General features: G+C 39.2%; 1 protein-coding gene across 8 annotated transcripts in view; it reads right to left on the reverse strand.

Moving 5' to 3' along the window:
- The window catches only part of dmd (dystrophin), a 331,517-nt gene that overhangs the window by 135,246 nt on the left and 171,275 nt on the right, over window positions 1-24,996 (reverse strand). For all 8 annotated transcript variants that reach the window (XM_084713783.1, XM_084713788.1, XM_084713787.1 and 5 more), the window contains 9 exons: window positions 23,390-23,491; window positions 21,124-21,231; window positions 20,823-21,002; window positions 17,632-17,801; window positions 14,132-14,255; window positions 10,708-10,786; window positions 8,988-9,100; window positions 8,080-8,208; window positions 3,408-3,600 (listed from right to left, as the gene is read on the reverse strand). In XM_084713783.1, coding sequence (XP_084569909.1) covers window positions 3,408-3,600; window positions 8,080-8,208; window positions 8,988-9,100; window positions 10,708-10,786; window positions 14,132-14,255; window positions 17,632-17,801; window positions 20,823-21,002; window positions 21,124-21,231; window positions 23,390-23,491 — 1,198 coding nt within the window. The remainder of the gene's footprint in view (window positions 1-3,407; window positions 3,601-8,079; window positions 8,209-8,987; window positions 9,101-10,707; window positions 10,787-14,131; window positions 14,256-17,631; window positions 17,802-20,822; window positions 21,003-21,123; window positions 21,232-23,389; window positions 23,492-24,996) is intronic.

The following is a 24,996-nucleotide window of genomic DNA, read 5'->3' on the forward strand; positions in this document are numbered from 1 at the left end:
GGTATGCTGTGCCATATCAAATTCATAAATGCTTTGTGGTGGTAATTGGAGCAGATAATATGGAAACAGGGCTGAATCTACCCACACTGACAGACACTGCTGTAGGCTGCAGATCTGTTTGCATGATCCCAATGCATTCGTTCCGTTTTCCAACAACCACGACAAGTGTGTCTGTGCTGAATGTTGGGTTTGTTGTTGCCGTTGTGGGTAGAGACATTTGCCACTCTGAATCTGTCTGATACACTGTGTGGGCTACAGCCAGCTGTCAAGGCCGACTTTCAGCAGCGGGAATCTGAACAGTCACTTATATCCTAAAGCGCTGGATCCAGAATCGCACACAGGCCTGGGAAAAATATGGAAGGAAGGCAATGATTTCTTGGTTTTGAAATATTAGGAACTGGAGCTCCACATCAATCTCAGAAACCACATAAGAACGACCAGTCCTGCTGGTACGAGACGGCCCCTGAGGCTCTGCCAAAACTAAATTAGAAACACTTTTTTATTATAGGATATATAAAAAAGTGAAACTAACTTTCAGTTCTATAAGTCTGTCTCAGAAATCTTGTTTACTGGTAGGATGGAGTGTGTTTGCCTCCTAAATTGTTGCCATCTGGGTCACCTGTGACAGGTGACAGCTATTTTTAAAGCATCAAGCAAGCTAGTGGGCTGCCAGCTGGAGGGGCACCAAAGAAGAGGAAGATTTTGTTTTTTTAACATCAGATGTCGAATCTACTTCAACTGATATACAATACATGCATATCATTGTTAAATACACCTGATGCTCACACTGCGTTTCACACCTGATGCTGACAGAAATCTGCAGACAAACTATACAGAACTTTGCAGCGGTGGCTCACATACTGTCATCATATTACTTGAAGCTGCTGGCTGCTGCTTTTTTTGTGAGTTCATGCAAATATATCATTATATGGTTAAAACTGGAGTAAGTCGTATAACCTACAAAAGGGACAAGTGCATCCTTCTACAGTGATCAAGGTTACAGCGATCAACTGCTTCTATGGATCTAAAAGTTTGGGACAGAATCATTCCTATACAAATGTGAAACAAATAATATGGGTAATAAGGATGTCCTGAGATGATCTACAGAACTGAGATCGAAGTCAGTCTGGAGATTTTTTAGGTTGTTAGCTATTGGCTGTAAAGCCAGATGTTTATTCCAGTGATGACAGCTGTCAAAGATGAGTCTGGGACGCCGACCAAGAACCAGGGACCTTTGTTGCACTTCTCTCTTCCTCATTTCCTGTCATCTCCCTGATATAAATGCTTAAAATGTCCAAATTATAATAACAGTATTGACATCGCACTCCATTATGACTGTACCTCATTGTGAACGAGTGACTCATAGAGCCACAAAACATAATAACGGTGGCCAGCAGCAACAATTAATGACAAGACAGCACGCAGCAGTGAGTAATGTGAGTGGAGCTGCTTTGAGCTTAAAAAAGGCTTGTTTTGTTCTATTTCAGTGACTTTTTACAGGTGTACCACAGACTTCTAACCCGACGCTGTTGGTTGAAAACTTCCTGCCAAAACAAATCCACAAAGACATCCTTTCATATACTCCTAAATACTCAAGAAAACTACACAAAATATAGGAAATCATCAAAGGAGCGTCTCTGCTTTTTGATACCAAGCAATTCAGCTGTAAAAACAGATCTAAATTGCTTCACAAATTTTAATGCAGGCCTATTGCAGACTATCTGTGCACTGTAGGCTGTTTAATGTGGGTAACCAGGTACTTTATGTTCCAGATTATATCCTGAATATGATGAAAATCAAGATAAGTCCTAACAGGGACACTAGTGTGCATGTAAAGGTAGTCCCTGACTTTGTCATTGATAACTTGACAAATGAAAGGAACAGAAAGAAAAACACATCCATCACATCCACATCCAATATTGTGGGGCGAATAATGACAACTGTGATACAGCAGATGCAGCAGCCATCAATTATTATAATTAACAACTTTCAACTTCACAACTTTCTTTTAATCTTTTAATGGATATTTAATTCATGTCAAATTTCAGGGGTTTTAAGTTCTGAAATCACAGAGCAATATTGTGTAAACTTGCTCAATAACTGTAAAAAAAAAATAATAGCTTTTGTTTGGAGAGAAATAAGGAGGAGTTTATTTCTGCGTGATAATTGAACTATCTTGTTTGATAAATCGCTCAGGCTTTTACACATTTTTCAGAGGACTTTTATATCCACTTTGCTAACAAGTCATTACTTCAAGTTCATTGTTTAACGTCTCTAGGGCAGCCAATCTGAGAGTCTGCTGTCATTTGTCATCCAAAGATCCGAGGAGTTGCCTACAAAGTTAAATACTTGGTATTAAACTTCATGTGTCAGTCAACACTGACTGAATACTGATATGACCCATTGTTCCACCAGAAACCTGCACTGCATTAAGAAATACAACTGAAATGGCTTGAAAGGAGTCTCTCACTGAATACATTTTGGGTATTATTGCCTGGTGATATATTATATGAATCTGAATTCAAATAAAATTGTATTTTAGGTTGACTTTTATTGAAAAAGGAGCCTTGATGGCTCCTCTATCACACTTACCCACACAAATACAGAATTTATTAAGTCTGGCATAGTGTCAGGAGTCAACCTGGAATCATGTCAAGTAGTTTTGTTAAGTGCATCAAGAATGTTCTGCAATTGATCATCATCTTAGCAAGTGAAGAGAATCATTAGGAGAAATAATTTTCTGGGACTTATAATCCTTAGATGGTATGAAAGAGGAGCGCCTTACTAATTAACCATTAATTGTCAGCTAACTGTCAGCTCGGTAACTATCAGGATAATAAGTTCACATAGGGACATATTTGTAGCCTTTGTACCACGACCTGCAAACATGTCTTTTTGTGGAGAAGTTGAAATAAAAATTGAGTGGTTTAACACAGCGAATAAGCCACGGTTGCTCCCTCCCTTTTGGACTTTGATCCCTCTGAAATGAATCAGTTCTCCAGTGGCATGTTGCCTTCTTAGATGCTTTAAAGGTACTATGTGGAATTTTTAGAAAATCTTTGTGGCCACTAAGTGAACTGCAGTCTGTATACTGTTGCTTGCATGCAAGCTTGCACACCCGCTCACACTTTGGCCAAAACAGTGAGGCGACATACGCGAAGCTGAAAGTGATTGACTGGCATCATGTTGGTACACTGTTGTGGTGGGTGCTGAAGAGAGGCAAGGTTATCGGGAGCGTGCACAAACGTTACGTAGGATTCTGTACCCACCAACTACTGAAATTGAGGGCACGTAAACAAAAACAAGGGTCACAAGATGCACAGACAGGGTCAGCTCCTCTGCTCCGCACTAAATTAATTTCTGGGATTAAGTTTTTGCAGTGAATCAGCGACTCTACTGTCTCTCACCCAGTTGTAGCTGCCTCTCTCTGGCCCTCAGATCCTCAAGGACCTTGTGGTAGTGCTCTTTGAAGGCGTTGATGTCGGCGTCCAGGAAGGTTGACGGGTCCTCCTCCCCTTCCTTCTCCTCCCTCAGCTCGTTCAGTCGCTTCTCCAGGAGGTCCACCTGGGGCTGCAGGGCGGCCAGGCGAGCCACCTCCTCCTGTCAGGACAAAGACGAGGAGGGTCACACAAGAAGAGAAACCACTCATCTGTTGTTACCATGGAGATTTTATGCAGAAAAAAAACTCTTCCATATGTCCAAACTACTCTAATATAAACTGATCAGTAGAAAAGTATTGTGTTTTCATTTTTTAAAGTTCCACTCCATTTGCCCTATGCTTAATCAGTTCTATTTTACAGAAATGTTTAAATACACTCCCAACTGTTAATGAATAGGAAGCCAAGCAGGAAATTGGACCAGCTCAGCAAAATTGAAATGTAGCAGTGAAACTATTTCTCCTAAACTTCAAACTGTACAAAAGAACAGGGGAAAATCACTGCTTTATCAGCATAGGAAGAGGACAGACAGAAGCACACTGTGGAGTTGAATTAATTTTTCTACAGTTTGGTTTGTGTTCACCACAGAAAAAAGCAGAAATTTATGTTATATTCATGTTTTGATGTCAAACCATTTATCATCCACCAGGTCAGTCTCCCCTTATCTACTAATGCTACTTCTTCCTACACCTTACAAGCTTTCAAAAAAAATCTACTTGTTTTTTTTGAACACTGGGCTCTTGATGTCAGAGTTAAGACTTTGGCGTTAACTTGCTGCCTAATTAAGCTAACATTAGGTCCATGTGTGGGTTGAAAACTCAGCTCCTGGCTGACTTTTTAATACTTTTAGCTGAACTATATTAAAACAAGAATCTTGTAAAGCGTCTTCAATATGCACTTTGTGATATGTGATATTGTGCTTAACGACTGAAGCAAAAGCTAAGGGCTGGCTTCTAGAGCAAACACTACACAGTGGATGTGTTACGTGTGTAATGTAATCTGTTAATGCTATGCTAACTCTTGGTCTTGGAAGTAATGCTAGGCTACTACTTTTGCTAATAAACTAGTTAGCCGGTCATGCTAAACACATAATAACTGATGTAGTATTCAGAAAGTGTCTTCAGTCTTTTGTTTAGGCAGATTTAAATGCTGAGGTGGTTGATGTCTGAACATTGTGTTTTAATATTAGGTGCTGTATGTATGCCTCTTTTAATTGCACTGTGTCAGTCAGTGATCACAAAGGTGGATGTGAACAAAGGAGTCTGAATGAGCTCCAGAAGTCTTATCTTTGTTCTCAAATGCTGATGTGTGTTCTTTAAAGTGCATTAATCCACAAACATCCTTTGACAGCTGTGGAGTTAAATGTATCAGCTCCAGATAACGCTGACGTAGAGTGGCGGTATCAGTGAAACTGACAGAAGCAGACTGAGAAGGTGGACCTGATTAAAAATATTAACCTGCACGGCGTGTCTGTGTACCACACATGTAAATGACTGTTAACTTAAATTTTCTTCGGAGTGTTATTTCAGATCAGTAAAGTTTGAGTTCAACTTTGAGGTCCATCAGCTTCCAGACAAAAAACAACTCGCATTTGGATGTAGAGTCCAGTGTGAGAGGAATCACTGGGTCTAATACGATCTTAAGAGGAAACTACATGGCTGCCTTCATGTCTGGATGCTAATTATAAAGCTAGAGCGAAACAGTCCCACCATGTAACTGCACTGTAAAAGTGAATGTGAATGATGGTTAAAATTTTAATATTTTCAATTAATAACATTTAATTTTCAGTCACCAAAATAATGAAAAATCAGGTTTGCAGCTTACTGTGACCAATTTTTTTAAATGCATTTTTTTTTGAGTTTCTAAAAGTCAAAGTTTCAAGTCAATTATCTCAACTAAAGATTACAGGTCAGCAAATGGCAGTATGTTGCCTAGAAATTTTGAGTTGTCTCAATTTTTTTTTTTCATATCTCATAGTTAACACTTATTACTTACCGAACAGTTAAAAATAAAAACAGTTTTTGTGGTGCACAAACATAATAATTTCATTTGTAATGACGAGTTTCTCTGCTGCCCCTGAATTGTCCCTGGTGTTTTTTTAACAGGACATCCTTCATTTTGCTGCACGTATCCCATCACAAAACCACAAATTGTTTCCTTTTTACATTTCTGTTTAAACTTTGCACTACGCCAGGCTACCTGTTCCTCCATTTGCAGTGTTTATGCTAAGCTACGCTAGCCAGCTGCTGACTTCATATTTAATGGATGGACACGAGTGGTACTGATCTTCTCCTTTAACTTTCAGGAAGAAAGCAAATTAGTGTATTTTCCAAAATGTCAAACTATCATGTTTTAATCAAATGTTACTCAAACAGGATGAACTGTAGCTCAATGGGACAGAGGAAAAATATATATCAGGCTTTAGATATACACACAATACTTGTTAGTAGGATACATTCATTGTTTGATTTGTGTCGACAGCCTTATCCTTCACACCTATGAATAATTTACTTTCAACTAGACTTGTTTTTATTACATAGAAAATGAGGAGGTTCAGTCCAGGTGAGTTGCAGGATTGAGCAGGTTAATATTCACTGAACTGTCCTGGAGTGAAGGCTTTGAATGCAGCTCAGTCTTATCCGCCTTAACACCAGCGAGTAAGTTAACACTCCAGCCTAAGGCCAAGAGACACACTCCTTATTCATGAATAATGTTAGAAAACACAAGCATTTATAACCTCGACAGAATATATTTTCATAAGCTAACAGTTGGCGGCATGATTTGCCACCGGGAAGGTCGATTTAAAAGTTTCAGTAAATATTTTATTTTCTCTGAAGTCTTTCCTGTTTAATATAAAGATGGAAACTCAGAAAGTATTTATGTGTGGGAGCAAGTGTGTGTTCTCCGTTTGTGTCTATGTGTGTGCAAGTGAAAACGCGTGGGCGCACTTCTGAGGGAAACCTTGTTTGTGTGAATTTGTCTCCAGTGGAAGCTAGATATATAGTATCTTCGAAGAAAAATCAAATTTCAGCTCTCTTCCATCCTTTTTTTCTCCCAGCTTCATCAATTAATTTCTCTTTTCCTTCATCCTTTGTCCATTCTTATTTCTATCTTATTTTGAAAGCTGTCATTTCCTAATTCCTCCATCTTCAGTCCCTCGTGTCTGTGTTGTTAACTCCTCTCCATATCCTCCTCTCTGTCTTATGTCCTTTCTTTACTCTAATTACACCTCTGTTTCACTCATCTCTCCTTTTAGAAGTTTGTTTTCCCATAACTACCTGTCACTTCTCTTCTCCTGTCGTCAAGATGCTATCGACATTGTCTGCGTGTTTATTCCGGTCAGTCCTCCTGCTCTTTAAGCCGCCCACTCATTTGGTTTTAATCGAGGATTTACAAAGTCTGACAATGCAGCCACAGCTGCACCCTCCTCCCCAAATTGCTAAATTGGCACCATTAAAAGTACGCCGAATTACCTATTAGAGGTTCCCTTTTGCATTGTACCTGTGAATGCACAGACAACTAACACTGGATTATTTTGATACTGAAAAGAACATGATGATTCTCAGGCAAGTTCTGGGGTCATAAGAAGCGTCTCTTTTCTAAGCAGGTTTATCTGGGATGGACATGGCAAATAATTATATTCTCAGGGTGTGTACATACGGACATACTGAATGTAAAAATATATGTTGTTCACATCATGGTGCTTCTCTCCTGGATGCCAGCTGCTGCTAAGCAAACCACAAAAAAGCAAACCAAAAAAATAATAATTTCCAGTGCACACCAGGGTACCAGAATTGACACTATTATATTATAAGATTACATTGAAGATCAAGGTAGGAGCTTCATCAGATTTGTTCTGTGAGAGTGAATCTGATGAAGCAACATGAGCTTATTATTGAATGTAATCTTATAATAGAATAATATTAATTCTTGCATCCTGCTGAGCACCAGAACTGTATTTTTTTTGGTTTACTAAAGAATATGTGTGTGTTTTATGATCTGACTGAGTAATGACTCTGAGAAGGAGTTCAATTTATGACACAAAATAACCTCACACGGTATTTTTGCCTCATGTCTCTCCCTCTGCGCCTCCCCTTCAACTTTCACATGTCGCCCTGGGGAGGGCTCACACTTTGGAGACATCTTCTATAACTTCATATTTAATAAGTCTTCAAAAGGACCTCTAATTCTTCTGATAGTTGCTAACAAAAGTTATAACACATCAAGGGCTCAGCTTTCTTTGCTAGCACCATGTTTGGGAGGGTAGGTATAAGGGTTTTAAAATGACAAATTGGAAAATAGGGAAGAGTTATATTTAATTTTGTCTGTGTTGGAAGGAATGAATAACAAAAATACTTACAGAAAAGTGCTGTACAGAGACAGATGCATGCAAAGAGACAGACATTCAAGCCAAATAAATAAACATTTAAAATACAAATATAATACAAGATGACACAAAACAAAAAAATATATAGCTATCAACAAAAATAAGAGACCCAAATCAAATGCTGTCTGAACAGGAATGGTTCATTTCAGGTGTGAAAATAAAGAATGCACATGAAAAAAGTGGCCTTATGTGACGTTTATCTGCAGAGAATAATGGAGAAAAGTTTGGACTCAAAAAACACTTTATTTCACTCACCCGGCATCGGTCCAGCTGTACTTTGAGTGGTTCTGGTTCAGACGCTGGAGGCGCCTGGACTTTGAGCCAGTTCTCACTGCTGTCCACAGCCTGCTCACACTGTTCATACAAGCTGTAGAAGGCCAGTACCTGCAGGACACACACACACACACACACACACACACAGAAACACAGAAACACTTTCTGAATAAAAGGTGAAGAAAAGCCTCCGTTCAATTCCCACAAAGACACGAGCAAACACCCACGCACCATCTGTCTTCTTTCACAAACTCTTTCCCAGTTTGCAGGAGAGCTGCATGAAAAGTCGGAATGACCAAACTCTCTCCGCACATGTGATAACCTGAGAGTGACTCATATCACATTGAAATTCTCACTCTGCACCTGGATACTGTTGCAATTTTGTTGTTTAGAGTCTACACATAGTGAAAATGGCTGGTTCGAGCCTCACTGTGCAATTCCCCTGCCTCGCTGACACATTCACAGACAATATGGGACAGAATGCACCATATGTTTCAAGTACAGACACAAACAAATACTAATACAGAGCATACTATCCACAATATATGATACTGTTTGCCAAGTCACTGTCTAATGTTCAATATACCATCCTGAAAAGGAGAAAAAAACAAAGAAACTAATATTATAAAAATCTGACAGGCAAGAGCAGACAAGAGAAAATTGAAGGAATTCCACTTAGAGATGGTCCTGAGTTTATTTTACACAATTACCTGCAGAGGTTAGAGTTTATGCAACCTGGGAAATGGTGGAAGATGGACTCTTCTTAGGTCCTGCATTCAAAATCTTAGTTTCGGTATAGCTGCTATAATTGAGGAAGACGAACATCATTAACTAAATCATACTGAACTTGGTGGGTACAGCTATAAGAGGTGGACATTATGTTTGTGTACCTTTGCCTGGTAAGCCAGCCACGCCAGCCTGTCTGCCAACAGGGCACAGAATCCCACCCAGCGCTGGTTCAGCTGCTCCGCTGCCTGGGCAATGTCATCAGCACGACTCCCCTCTGGGGGGGCAGACAGAGAAAGAGAGGGGGTTGTCACACTCACACACATACACAGTGATACATGCTTCACAGTTCACACGGGCACGACTGGTCTCTCTGTCGGGGGCAGACATAAATACACACATTCTGTGCACACACAAAACGTGGTGAAAGTCGTCTGTAGGAGAGGTGAGACGTACCATCAATATTCTGCACTAAATATGAGCTCCAAAAACTGTTTATCCGCCTGCCCGCTGAACACGCACACTCACCGCCAACTGATGTTTTTGTTGATGCAAATGGCCAATTTAAAGTGCACGTAAAACTCCAGTTCCCGGAAAATGAAAACCTCCAAGAGATTCCAGGAGGGAAAAATCAATGCTAAAGTTGTACAAAGATGGATTCACGCTCCTGTCTTGCAAAGGGCAAATTGAACTCAATTGGCTGGATGGTAATTGGACCAGGAAGAGCAGCATCCTGGCTCACATGTCTCATCTGGCACGCAAACAGGCTCAAGATCGCTTCTTCTTCCTGTAATCGTACCTCAATTATGTTCTGTTTACATTTACATGTCAAGAATTTAGCTGATGCTGTTTTCCATTTACAGCTTCACTGTGAACGCAGCAACATCAGCTTTACGCTGGAGAAGTGTCATCACATGTGACCCTGGACCTGAAGGAAGGTCGAAGTCAAAGACACAATGTACTCACCAATAATGAGTAACTGAAAATTTCACGGTTCGTATAGATTTTTAAGTAAAATTCAAGCACTTTCCATGTGTCTAACCCCAAAATTTCCATAATCTCGAAGCCTTTATAATCACATTTAAATTGTTACTATAAATGCAACAGCAAATTCCCTTATACCCACAGCAATTCATGTATATTGTCACCATCTGCTCATATTTGATTGTATGTTTTTATCATGATTATTTCATTTCCACAGGGATCAAGAAAATGACAAATACGAGAACAACAGGACTGAGCACATTTCTCAAAATCTCAAACTGTTCCTTTAAAATGCACTTTTTATTGATGTGTCCAGATTGAATGAAAGTAATGTAACAAATTATTTTTACTGGCAAGTAATTAGTGAAGCAATGTATGCAACTGAGTCGATTTTTTTAAGTAATCTACTTTGTGACCCTTTTTCTTTTAAATGTAGGAACCAGTGGGCACTGGTTTGTTCACTGGCATCTGGAAATACTTGCTGTTTTTAATGACGTAATGTTTTTGGAGGTTTATTTATGAGCTTAATTAAGATTCCTCCAGGATTGAAGCACATTATTTCACATCATGTAGCCGTCAGTAAGTTGGGGTAATGTTCTGGCATGTTTTGTTTGAACGGTGGTTCAAGCAGGAGCAGGAATGAATAAAGAGAAAAGAAAAGTGAAAAGTATAAATGGAGTGTTTCATTGCTTTCAGAAGCCTCAACAATCGCACAAGGACAGAGGAGAGGACGGACGAGAAGAAACATCTCTCTGTCCGTTCCTCTCTCTATCAGTGTTTCTATGGAGACAAGGAGAGAGGGTGGGACAGGTGGAGGCGTTGCCATGGGGACAGACAGGGTGTGCGTGCATGTGTTTGTATGCATGTGAATGAGTGTGTGTATGTGTGTGTGCACGTTACCCTGCTCGACCAGGGTCTGCGCCGTTCGTGTCGCCTCCTGAAGCTTTCGGTACTTCTCTGGCCGCTCTCGTTCTATCGCCTATGGCAAAGAGACAGAGGGGTTGGGGGGAGACGGTGATGGGGCAGAGTGAGAGATAGGAAGTTAAAGGACAAGAGACAGACAAGAGCGACAGGCAGATAGCAGGAGAATTATTATTTATTGCAAAGAGAGATTAAAACCCCCAAAAATCAATGTCCAATTCAACAGAGTATTACTTGCACAGAATAAAAGGTCCTGCAGCTCTCATCCACCTCTGATCTTATTCTGCTGCGACATTTGGGACAACCTGAGCATGTCTACTCATTTTGTGGGCAAACAACAGAAAGAGCTGAGGATGACTGATGGGCTGATCATTTTAAAGCCTGTGAAGTTTTAATATTTCAGCAGGGAATGGTTTTTACTTTGGAATAGTAGGAAATATGCTGTCTGTACATTCTTATATCAAAGGTGATATGTAAGAGATAATGCACAGTGAGCCGGTCATTATTATGTAATAAATCCAGACAGTGGCAATAATGACCTGACCAACTATGTCACTGTCTGACTGATATGTCTTGAGAAAGGTCCTTGTAATCGAAACCTTGACATCAACTATTTTGGCTCGTGACCACTTAAAATTTATCAATATATATATATATATGTGACCCATCATCGCAAGGTTTGATGTTTCACAAGGATAAAGCACAATATTGAGGAAGAAGTCTTCAAGAAAATGGAACTACAGTTTGTGCAACAGAAATATATATATTTTCTGATATCTAATATATTTATAGCTTTAATAATTTCATAACCTCTTTCTTTAAATCACTATACTTATTATGCTGTGGAAGGTTTATCTGCAAGCCTTGTGCAGAAGAGCATGATACCCTGAGAAAATAAACTGTACATTGGTCTATATGTACATATGGTGTAAGGGAGTTAGGTTAAAATACAGCGGAGTTTAAGTGTTAACCATTCTCAGTACTAAACTGAAAGTAAGAGTTGGTCTTAGTGAAGCAGTTAGGACTGAAATATTTTTGCCAGTCAAGAGACCTTTAGCCTGTGAATGGGATAAAATTCAGACTCATTTTGCTTCATAATGTGGTTTTCTGGAAGAATTTAATGCAGTTTCTTATATAAGCTGCTGCAGAGAATTGAGCTGACAGCAGAGCTGAAGAGGTACCCAAGATCTGAGGAGATTTTGAAGAGTCTGCCTACCTGAAATTCATCAGTTTGCATCTATTACCATGCATCATGTGTAATGCCAGGAGTTAAGTTTTACATCTTGTTCACAAACGGTGCCTAAAAGCTTCATACATTGTTTATTGGGGTTAGAGTGTTTAACTCATTTATTATGAATGACTCGTTAGCACAGTCTGTAATTGCTCAGTAACAGTCCCACCAGTTTGTGCTGAGCTTAATCTACAGCTTAAGTTGTTTATCATGAGCGACCATGCGTCAGTGCTTTGTGAGGCATTTGTAAGTATTATCTATTCAGAAGTGGCTCTAATTCATTATGAATATATTCATATGAGTGGATGTATGTAAATTCTTTCTTTCTGCCTTGAATTTATGGCAGAACAAGGACTAATTGAAAAAAAATATAATATGATGACTGAATTATTATATTTGAATTTAATGTTAAGCTATGGTTCTTAATTCTTAGAAAATGTCATTATTCTTAATTTGATTCATTTACAGCTGCTCTAACTGGTGTTTTATATGAATAAAGAGTTGAATTACAATGTGTAATGTGAAAGGGCTCACTTGTGATGATCATTTTGTTTTTTTGGCCCACATTTTCTCATACTGGTTCACTCTCACCAACCTCATTTCCAGCTGCAGCCGGCAAACTGTTCCAGCCAAGAAGCTTTAAAATCCCCTGCACACTGCACGCCCAGCCCCGAGCCAGAATACTGAGTGAATTCATTGTTAGATTTAGTGACTTTTCAGAGCCCTTTTCTGACTTTTTGTTTCAAAAAGCACCTACTGACAAATTTGCCGATTTTTCGGGCCAACCTTAACTCCTTTGACTTGAGAAGACTTTCTTTGCTGACTGTGTGCAGCACATTCAGTCAACCAGTCAGCAGTCAGGTAGAGATATGGATGAGCTGTGAATGTGCAGACCTAATGACCAATCACTGGTCCTTCCTCCTTTGCTTTTATCCTAATGAATTAACTTTTTAAATACACAGAGTTTCTAAGTCTGAGTTTATTCAAGGATCTGGCTCATCTCTATTCATGTCACTTCAGTTCCACAGTCTATAACAGCCTTCATTAAAATGAGAAAATAATAACAACAAATGAAAAAACTAATTAGAGTGATTTAATCACTTTCATTCTGCAGTAAGCTACTCTAACTACTTGAAACCTACCAGACCTACTTCTTTTTTTACTAAAATGAAAGCAGTTTGCACACAAAACTGCTCACAGGGTCTGTGTATTATCTTAAGTAACTGGGTCATGATTTTGGAAAAGAGATGCTGGTTTTGAACTTTTCAAATGCAATTTTTTTGGTGCTTTGAGCACCACAAGCTGAGTGCTATTTAGTCCCATTATACTGGAGAGAAGGCAGACACCTCTACTACTGATATCTCCAAAACTCTGTGACTTACACAAGTCTAGATGGATAAACAGCAAATGTGACCAAATTTAAATTAAAAGGAATAGTTGGACAAGTTAGCAAATTCAATTGTTCACTTTTATGTCATGAGTTGGATAAGAAGATCATTACCACTCTCGTGTCTGAGTGCTAAATATGAAGCTAAAGCCATTAGGCGGTTAGCTTAGCTTAGCATAAAGACTGAAAATATGAGCTATCACATGTTAATGGGCTTTCTGCGAAGCTAAGCTAACTGCCGGCTGGTTCAAGCTTCATATTTGGTACATGTACATGAGAATGGTACTGATCTTCCCATCATCCTCTTGGCAAGAAAATGTATAAGCATATTTTGCAAAATGCAAAACTATACTTTGAAGACCAATTTGATCTTAAAGGGTTGTTGCCATGTTTTTGTTATTTGCTGCAGTAAATGTCCTTGATTTTCCTGTTTTCTGAATTTGTTTTGTATGTGGTCTGCTGTAGAGGACAGGTCCTGTCAGTTGACATGCATATGTAGCTGCTATATAAAAGTTTGAAAACTTCATAGTCATTACGAACACTTTGCTGCATCTCATACTTCCAGGGAGCCACATCAGCATTGTCCTGTATGCATAATCACAGTCCAGAATGTCCTCACAGGTATGATTGCTATATGGAAGCTAAAATTCATTTCTAACCCAACTGTGTGATGGAACCTTGTTATTTCAGCATCACAGGTCTCGGCAGATTAAGCTCTGCAGGGCGTCTCTCTCTCTCTCTCTCTCTCTCACACACACACACACTCACACACACAGTGTTTTTACCTGGACTTTGTCATGCAGCTCCTGGATGCTGCCGTCTTTGCGTGACACCGAGAACTCGGGGCTCTGTAGGATGGCCTCGCCGCGGGTCATGTAGCTGTGGACCTCTGTGAAGTCCACATCAAACCTGAGGACAGACACACACACACACAAACATGCACTTGGAAATATTATCTGCGATGCTGATACCATTGCACAAAAAAAGATATTTCTTGCTGCAGTTTTCCTTTAATTTTCCTTTTTAATTTTTCTTTAATTTTATCTCTAAACGATTTGCTTCACAGATTAGCCGGTACTTCATAAAAGCTGATTACATTTAAGTCACATTTCTAAGTCTAAAAGTTGAAATCAATATAATTTTGTTTGGTGGATAAAGTCTAAGTTATTACATTTTGATTATTAAAAAAAAACACACACAGTCTGTGACTATGTCCAACCAACACACTGCAATTTGGACATGACTGGCTTCCCCCATTAGACAATATAATATCTCATTCCAATCAGGGCAGAAAATTTGCACCAACCACGAGCCAAATGATGATAAAATATGCAAGTAGATGGCAGATATGCTTCACTCATCAGCCAAAAAAACAGTGGTAACCTGCAAAGTGGCTGGTAAACATTCACTAGCCCATTGGTTCCCAAACATGAGTAGAGGCACAACAGGGACGTCAATGACAAGGGGAGAAATGTAGAGTGAAACAAAGTTGAATAAACGTGATTTATGCAGGGACTTATAAGAAACAACAGTTTGCTGATGTTATCATTCTGACATTTATTTCACTGAAATAGAACTTGAATAATTTTTTTGTCAGTTGCTTCCACAATTATTATTAATGACTAAGTTTGGGAACCACTTCACCAGCCATATGGCTGTTGGACAAAAAAAGTTAATTTTAAACCCTGCATCCAATCAGGCAGATATGGAAAGTTGCCTCATTATTTCATTCAGCTAGAGGAGCGAGGATGTCGGCCAATCAGGGTCAAGAACTATGAGGAGTTGGTTTTCACATCGGTTTAATAAATATCCCTATAATACTTGCATCATGAGGGAACATTATTGAATGATTGAAGAGTTTTATTTGTGTCAGTGGCAATTTACGTGACTCATCCCGAGTGGAATTATTCAGACACATTCATAAGCAACAAACCAAATATTCCATTATGTAAACCAACCAGCAACTAACAGCACAATGAACTAACCTCATATAAAAATGAATGGCCACATATATATAATGCTCCAATCTAACAATGAAACTCAAGTAAATAAAAACACACAGCACCATGATTATTACAAACAAAACTAAATCTACATAACCATCCATTTATGTCAATTATTTTACAAACTAAAGTATTAATTAACATGAATTAATAAATACTAACGAAAAGGATATTAGCCTAAAGATGAACCTTTAAAGTAATCTATGTATCCACTAAATGCTAGCAAGACAGCAGTGGTGGAAGAAGTATTCAGATTCACTATAAATTTGTTGTCTACCTGATGATCCTGATGACATCGTTACGACAGGGTTTTTTTTTTTTCCTCGACTTGACAAAGTTCCTCCAGAAGCACAAAGAAAGAACATTGTGCATCTGCTGGCTCTGGCTGAGTCCTGTACTCTTGTTCATGATGAGTAACATGAACTTTATATGTCAAATCTGTGTGCGAGTGCCAATTTAAAAGTAAAAGCACTGAAAAGTTCTTCTTCTTAACGTAGTGCTATAAAAACTGTTACATAATCATAATTACAATCTCAGAAAAATGTCTTCAGCATCAAATATAAATATAAATGTATTTTACATTATTTAGTATTTTAAAGGGTATTATATATGTAGAAACATTATATTACTATTATTAGGTAATGAAGTAAGTAAGTAGAATTTTGATGTTGTTATTGGCCATGATGGAGATCATATTAACTACTGTATATACTGTTTTTAGTTTAAGGTAAGAAACCTCTGAAGACATGTTATGGAAGGAAAACAAATGCATGACAGATGTAACAAGACAAAAAGAAAACTGCATTTAAGATATAACAAGACGAAACAGACAGGCAGGGAGTCTCGACGGTGGAGGAAAGGCATCGAGTGAATCTGTCAGTTGCTTGTGAGAGGCTTTTAAGCACTGCAGGGCTAATTCTTAGACCCACGCCTTGATTCAAAGAACTTTGAGAAACAGCTTCTGTTGCAGCTGAACAAAAGATTTTAGTAGAGATGAGAGAATTTTGAACAAAAAAAAAAAAGGCCCAATTAGATCGAAGTGTGTTCTCTTGATCAAAATCCTTCAAGTTCTGTTACTGCCATTGAAGACTTATTTGCACATTGGAGCAAAGTTAATGTTCAGTTTGTTCTTTTTTTATTTTACCTCAAGATCGAGTGGTTAAATAGACTTTGAATTATAGTATTATGATGTGAGGTTGACTTAGCTTCTCACAGAAACAGCTGATAGAAATGTCCTTCAGAGGGCTACCTTTTACTCTATAATTTGAGTACATTTCAGATCCTGTACTTTTTTACATTTACTTCAGTAAAGAAGTTGAATCAGTATGTCTACTCTTTTTTTAACACAAGTATCTTCACTTCTATTTCAGTGCAGTGCTTCTATTTCAGTGCATGGTACAACTACCATGTGAATGTAGTGGACTACAATGTGCAATATTTCCCTCTGAAATGTACAAGTATAAAGTGGCATAAAATGGAAATACTCAAGTAAAGTTCCTCAAAGCTGTATGAAAGTAGTGTTTCCAAAAAAGGTGGAACACTGTGTAAAACATAAAAAAATGACAAGGCAATGTCTGGAAATACTTTTTAAACTATATTTAACTGAACACAGTACAGAAATAAGATATTTAATGTTCGAACTGATTAACCTCATTGTTTTTGTAAATACACACTGATTTTGAATTTGATACCCGCAACATGTTTCTAAGAAGTTTGGACAGTGACTTTTTTTTATTGTCTTGCCTGAGGGGTCAAAGGTCACAGGTTTTTGAGCATTATACAACTTTGAGTCTTTTGTTGCCCCTATCCCAACTTCTTTGAAATGTGTCGCAGGCATCAAATTCATAATGAGTGTATATTTACAAAAAACAATAAAGTTAACTGAACATTACATATCTTGTCTTTATATGGCATTCAAATGACTGCAAGTTGAAAACTATTTGCAAATAATTTCATTCTGGTTTGTGACATTCCACCACTGCACAGCAGATCTTCTTCTACTGTAAGGTCACTTGCTTCACTACTAACTATATGATGAATCTCCTACTTCACTACTGTCAAAGGTTTGATTTTAAGCTGGCCTCTATTATCACCATCTCAGATACTCATTATCAGCATCTGCAGAGTGCATCACCTACCTGCTGAGATAAGACAGCAGAAAGGGGTGCATGAAACTGAACATTTCACACAAGTTAGAAATCGAGCTTTTGATGTCATAATACTAATTATAATTCAAAGGAGACCTCCTCAGTGGGGCAGCACACACACGCACGCACACCCACCTTTTCCTGAGTTCAGAATCCACCACGACTTGTCTCTTCTTCTGTGGTGGCGGTGACTCTCGCATCTGACGCATGGCTGACACCTTTTCTCCTGTCGTCACCTTGGTAACGGTCGCCGTGACAGAGTGGGTCAGCTCGGACTGCTGGGCCACGCTGACAGCCGATGAGAGCTAAAAGTGCACACACACACACACACAGAAAAATAAATTTAGACAAGCTGCACACAACAGCAGGCGCTACATTAGTTTACAAGGATCTGTCAAAATCATACAGATCCCAAATCACCACTTAACACACTCGCACATCTGTCTGAGTGCCTCCACACACTCGCACACACCACACACACACTCAAAGTGCAACGGTGTCCTTGAGAGGCAATAAGTCAAAGATCTGTTACATCAATCACACATTATCACAACAGAAATATAAGGGGCGGTCTGTGTGAGGTTTCAACAACAACTACAGAGGTGAGAACGAGTGTGTCTGTGTGTGTGTGTCACTAAGTGTGTGCTCAGACAGCTGTGAGATGCCTAAGTAGCAATTTGGGATTTCTGTGATTCTGACAGATTGTAACTCCACAAAAGAATGAGTAAGAGAGAGAAAAATGTCGTTTTTCTGTGTTGCATGTTTGGATGAAGGCGTGTGTGCTTATTCTAATTCAGAGCATTGTTTTCTTTTGATAGCTGTGTGTGTTCATATGGCACGTCGTGTGTCTGTGCAGGTTTGTTTCAGCAGGGAAGAGTGTAATGACAGTTAAGCAGCGAGTACAACTACTGGGATAGCCTCGCTGCCATGGAAACGTGTGTGCGCTGCTGAAGTGGTGGAGAGTGTGTGTGCCCGCAGAGGTCAATCAGCTAATTATCTGACTGATTATAATGGACAAGTAATTGAGAGCGAGAGACAAAGAGGGAGAGGAGTCGGAGTGAAAGAAAGACGGTGTAAGTACTTCAGCACATATTTGTATTCGGTTAATTGTTGATGCTGTTATCACATGTTATTTGTGTTCTAATGTCAGTCATAAAACCACTTCTATTCACACAGCTAATGTTTATATTTGCTATTATTCAGTTTTTTTAAGTGCTTGAATACAGCTGGACTTATTTTTGGTATTTACACGAGTATGTTATGTATTAATACATTTGGAGTTTGTAGTGTGCATGTATGAAGAACAATAATGACACCAGTCTAAAAGCGTGGTGTCATTATTCTGTTGTCTTTACACTATGCAATCAATATTTACTTTATATTGTTTAAGCAATTTGGTTGCCTTTATGGTTAATTTGATATTATATTTCAAAGCCCGGTTCAGGACAGAGATTTGTAATGAGAAAAGTTGAAACTTGCAAGTGAGTATAAGTGGAACTGAGGAAAATGTTGGCTGTCAAGTTGTCAGTTTATCAGTAAATTTAAAGTGATATTATATAACATAACTTTTGGGAAAACAAAGGATATGTTGTATATTGCAGAGACTGAGAAAAGGAATGCAGCAAATGCGATGAAACACAACGTGAATAAAATCTTTTAGTCTTGTGTCATCCAGACATGGCTGTTCCTCAAAAAATCTGATGAGGTGATCCTCTCTGTCCTCTGTCCAAAACTCTGACATTACTGACAGCTTGAAACAGACTTGACCAACTGACTCTGCTGCAAGCTGATTGGCTTTTGAAAACGGGTGACATGTCCCTTGGCTAAAACTAGACACTGGCAACTTGACAGGCTGAGTTCCAGGTGGCACTATCAGCTGGCTTCAGTTGAGCTTAGACAGGCCAGTTCACACCACAGCAAACTTTTCCCTGCAATATTACAGAACGATTCCGACTTGTCCTGAATCTTTGGTCTGGACTGGGCTTAAGAAATCATATTCACATATTTCTGTCCACTGAACTTGCTTCTCTGAGGCTTCAGAGCTACTGTAGTAGCGTCAAGGGACACCTTTGCCCTGCACTGAATCTCTCAGGCAGTGTTAAAGGAAAAGTTTGACATTTTAAAAAAAGAAATTGCTGCCAGAGAAGCAGTCTTCAGGACATAAAGGTTCCTTTATATCAAAAACTTATAAATAATTCCAGTATTTTAGTCAATGCTCAGTGTGTAGCTCTCCAGAGGGCATAAGAATAAAAGTAACATTACAGTTTAGTATCTTTATCAGCAAAATTCAAAATCCTCAGAAGCACTTTGTCTTTATCTTATCGCTTGTCAGCAAGCACGTCAGTTTTAAAAGCACAAATGTGACAACAGAGACAGAGATAAAGACAGAAAGGATTTGACAGAGAGGATTTGTCGTTACAGGCAGAGATGAGAGAACCGCGGGTGGAGAAGTGACAATTGAGCTATCGAACGTTTTCAGAAAATTGATTGTGATGAGTGATAATTGACAGTGCTGATTGAAAGCATCTCCTTCATCAGCGTGTGTTTGCTCGGATGGTGTCTGACCTAATTCCATCCTTCCCTCCTCAATATTCTCCACGGCTGTGCAATATAAACCTCTCTAGGTGTTCAGTGACCTCTGTCACCCAGCCAATCCATTTATTTCCTCCGTCCCTCAGGTCAAACACTTGCAGCTACCAGGAGTCAGTTTCATCACAGCAGCGTTCTTACAGCACGACAAATGTGACCTCAGTGCGTCTGAATGCTACCTACAAGGATTTCATTTGAACAGGAAGCCAGACGACTGAAAACTAAAACAAACCGGTTTGGTAAACCAGCAAAGAATGCACTGACTTTTTTGTTTAGGTGCAGACAAAGTCTTGCAGCTGAATTTTTGACAGCCTTTCCCAAAACTTGTTCAAGCTGCTACTCTTTAATCAGTGTTTTCTTTTTTAATCTTGAGTCCCGGAGTTGCAACTTCCTGCTGGTGTTCATTCTACAACCTAATCACACACTGATTAAGACCTGGGACACTGAGCGAATGAAATGAAGTTCAATCAGCGAGCTGTCAGGACAGAGAAATAGCCCCGACTCTCAGCCCTGCGGACTAAAGCTGACAGACTCTGACCTGAGCAGACCAGAGGCTAAAGGCTAAAACAAAATGAAACAAAAAAACAAATAGCTGTTTTGATTGGAAAAACTATTTGTTTGTTTTTTTTAGCACTGGATCAAGCCAGGTTAGCTGTTTCCCCCTGATTCCAGCAAGAAAGTGAGAAAGAAATGCTTTTTCCAAAATGTCAAACTGCTGTATCTTTGTGGTGGTGTACCTGGGAGCTGCTCATCTCCAGACTCTGGACCAGTCGGTCCCAGCGTTGGGCGAAGCTGTCCAGTCTGGCCTCCAGTTTGCTGGCCACATCCTTGTTCTTGACGCTGGACAGCAGGTCCTGACTCATGGAGCACAGCTTGTCCATGGTGGGACGCTTTACCTCCAGGTCCGCCTTCACCGTCTGGTGGAGCACACACAAACACACGCAACATATGCTGTGGACTGAAGCCTTCCTGACACGGCACTAAAGTAACTCTATTTTTGTCTTTTTTTGCAACATGGAAGCAGATCTGTTGACTCACAGCAAGCCGACGGAGGCAGGCCACCATCTCTGCCTGGTCCTTCAGGTTGGAGGTCTTGATGGAGCGAACCAGCTCCTCCTTCTGAGTCAGCCAGGAGTCAAATAAACACTGAGAGGAGAAAAGAGGAAACAAGGAGAAGACAGAGGAAGAGAGAGAAGGAGAGAAAACAAGTAAAGGGAAAGTAAAGGGAAGAGGCAAAAGAGAAAGAAAGAAAAGAGGAGGAGAGACGGAGAAAGGAAAGAAAATGAAAGGAAAGTGGAGAAGCAGAGAGAATGAAAGGAAAGGAAAGGAACATAGAAATTCAAAGAGAAGAGCAGAGAAAGTTGAGGTTGAATAGGAGGGGAAATGAGGAGAGAGAAATGTTATCATGTGATAGGAGGTGCATTTGCAGCCGCTGCCTCCTGTTGCTACAGACAGCTCCTGACTGCAGCATCCTCCTCAGGCCCATTGTCTGTGACAGCATCTCTCCCTCTGCCCGGGATTACAATGTGAATATTTCTGTTATCAGCGCACGGACAGTTCATTTGCAACCAGATCCCGAGGCGGTACTTGAACGAGCATTTAGCCAGAGAACTGGAGAAAATTGAATTCAATGTATTTCCTGATGTTTTGAATAATTAATCAAATTAAATTTGGTTCTTATGGATGTCTGGAAGCCATTGCAGCCAATGATCTCTCATTATAAAACACATTGGAGAAGTTATTTCATGATGAATCTGTACTTAGGTGTGTTACTGAGTGATCACACTTCATCAAATGGGCCCCTGACGCCCCCAGTACCACATTTTGGGCACATTAAGCACAGATACAGTGTAAATATATACAGTATGCACAGAGACTTTTAAACAGTAAGACACCAGCAAACAAAAACAGAATTATCTAGATCTTATTATGGTGTTATTAGGTAAAAAATATCTCTGAAACATCATTAATTTGTGTTTGCAAATGATAAGAAATAATAGTGAGTTAGAGCCTTAAAATGTCTTCTATTTAATAAATCAAGCAGTAAACAAAGGGCGACGATGACCCGAAGGGCGGCAATGCAAATCCAGTTTACGGCTTTTAATTAAGACTGATCAGTTAATCGTGTATAATCCGATGTTGTGATTTTTGCTTCCTCTGTTATTAATCACAGAACACGAGCAAATCGGATATCCAGACACATTTAATTTCCTTTACAACTCCTGCCATGGCTGGAAAATATCAACTGCAAAGATACTGATAAAGGACACATAAAATGGGCATCATTTCTAAAAGGAAAGTTATCAAAAAGAGGCTCCAATTAATAATTTTTAATTAAAATAGATATGTATGCTGTAGATAAAATCCTAACTGGTTAAGATCAATGCTTTCAATATTGTGTTCATGCATATTTCTGCTGTTGCAATTGCATGTAAGAGATAAATATAAGATCTTTTGTTAGTGATGATTTTGTCTCTGATTCCTACTGCAGATTGTCTATAAACCATATCGGCCCATGTGATCATTTTATGGGTTTGTTATAACAGCTGGTATAGCAGTATTATAGGTCAGTTTGAAAGTAAGCAACCACTAGGTGTTACAGGTTACTCAGCTGCTCCTGAGTGGAACATAAGGGCCCTTGAATGAGAGCAGAGTTGCAAGTCAGAGTTTTCAACATGTTCCTGCAATGTTTCACAATAAAATCCATTTTTTAAGGTGGGTCCACCACTTTGGTCAAGATTGAAGTACTTAAACCTGTTTAAATCTGCTTCTTCTCCTGGTTCTTAGCTTGTTTTTATACCGATATCACTTTCTACTGTGTTCTAGTTGTTGTTGCTTTTATGCCAATACTACTTTATTGTTGACATGTTTTGTTTTTCTTTATTCTGCCATGTAAAGTGTCTTCAAGTATCTTGATATACAAATAAAATGTATTATCATTATTAACTATGAGTTGGATTGCTGTGAAATTAAGCACAGACATTTATGGTCATGTGAACTTTGTACCATCATCAGGTTAAAGTTTTAATGTGTACAATACTTTGCTTCATGACTAAATACCTGCAAAAGTAGTGGGAACGCTACTGCAGTGCAAAAATCCCTCTTTTTTTTTACTATCCCTCAATGAACATGAAGTCTGTTTCAGTTTAAAAGGTCTCTTAAGCCTGCAGAATGAGGGAGCAGACACGATCTGGATGATCTAATCTCATTATACATGCAGCAAATACTGCTGTGATCCTGCCTCAACTTCACACACACACACACACACACACACACACACACACACACACACACACACACTTACCTGTTCATTAGTGAAGTGCTGCCATTTCAGTAAAATCTCCTGAAGCAGAATCCAGCGTTCTTCTGTCCATCTACAAATGGCTGCCCAGCGGTCACCTAGCACCTGCACACACACACACACACGTAAATCATCTATTAATATCTACATTAGAAAATAAATTCCTTTTGACTCATTTCCCCAGAGGAGCTGAAACATTTTCATCACGTTGCCTCAAAGGCTGATGGGTTCTCATTTTCACTTGCCAGTTTAATTTTTTTAGCTGCCAAAAATGCAGTTTGTTTCGTGCTCCTCTCTCTCCCAGAGGGACGGAGCTGATCATGATTGTGGAAGAAGGGCATGTAATTCAGTGACGGCAGGAACAAAATATCTCTATATTTTATCCAAGTGAGTGGAGTCCATTGACTGTGCAAATACAACAAAGATGGTTTTTGTGAACTGAAAATACTTTTGATCCTTTCTGCTTAATTGGAGTATTAAGGTACAATGCTGTCCATGGCCAAAAGTATGGAGACAACACACCAGATCTGATCAGAAGTTTAAAGCTTTGCAGGGTTTTATTTATTTATTTTTTTTCAGTTGAGTTTTGGTGAACTAACCTCCTGTTCTCCCAAATGATGCAGTTGGTGAATACACACTTTTAAGAGCTGCAGTTTTGCCATCAACCCCATTAAATTAAAATAAGGGCAGTAATTGTTTTAATTTTAAAAGCCAAGAAACAGGGTGCAAAATTAACTTTCTGTCTACCGGCCAAATGACTAATGGATGTAAAAACTTTTACCAGGAACTCAACAGATTACCACCGTTTTTTTGGCCGACAAGTGAAGCAAATCCACCATCCATTTGCATATTTTACCAGCATTTGGCTGGTGGTGACTGGTGCTAATTTTGTGCCCCCAGCCAAGAAATACCTAACTGCAAAATTAACCATTACTGAATATTTTAATGCCAGGGAATGTACATCACTGAAATATGCAAGAAGTGTTTATTAATTTGTGTTTGGCCACGCCTGTAACTCCACCTGTGGAGACCCATAAGTGAAAGCTGCTAATAAATGAAAATATAGTGGCACATGATAATATAAAGTATGTCTCCAGAGCAGAAGTTACAACTGATCATAAACACTGCAGCCTACTGCACTGTTAAAAGATCCCTCCATTCAAAATGTGTTTCTCTTATGTTTATGTTGACTGAAATGTTTCACCTTGACTATACTGACTTGTATCTGTGCAAAGTTTGTCACTAGAGAGGTGTTTTCACATCCCTCTGCTGCAGGTAGAGATGTCTGTGCTCTTTCCTAAAGCCTGAGATTCAAACATGCCCCGCGCAAGCTAGATTTGGTACGTAGCACATCTGAAAGTCAGTCGCCATCTTATATGCAAATATGGGCAAAGAGACCTAAAACTCCAGCACAGAGCAGAGACCGAAAGTATCGAGCATTAGTTGTGCCAGTCACTCCCAGTAACAAGCTAACAAACAACACAAACAAAAGATGCTAACTTGTCTCATCCTTTTAATATGTTTCCCAGTCGCCGATTTTGGTAACAACTGACTCCTTATCTGAGGGTGCAAGGCCAGAATGAGAATTTTTCAATGATGGAAACTCTCAT

The sequence above is a fragment of the Lutjanus erythropterus genome, chromosome 24, assembly GCF_056507025.1.
Source record: "Lutjanus erythropterus isolate fLutEry1 chromosome 24, fLutEry1.hap2, whole genome shotgun sequence".
Classification (NCBI taxonomy): domain Eukaryota; kingdom Metazoa; phylum Chordata; class Actinopteri; order Lutjaniformes; family Lutjanidae; genus Lutjanus; species Lutjanus erythropterus.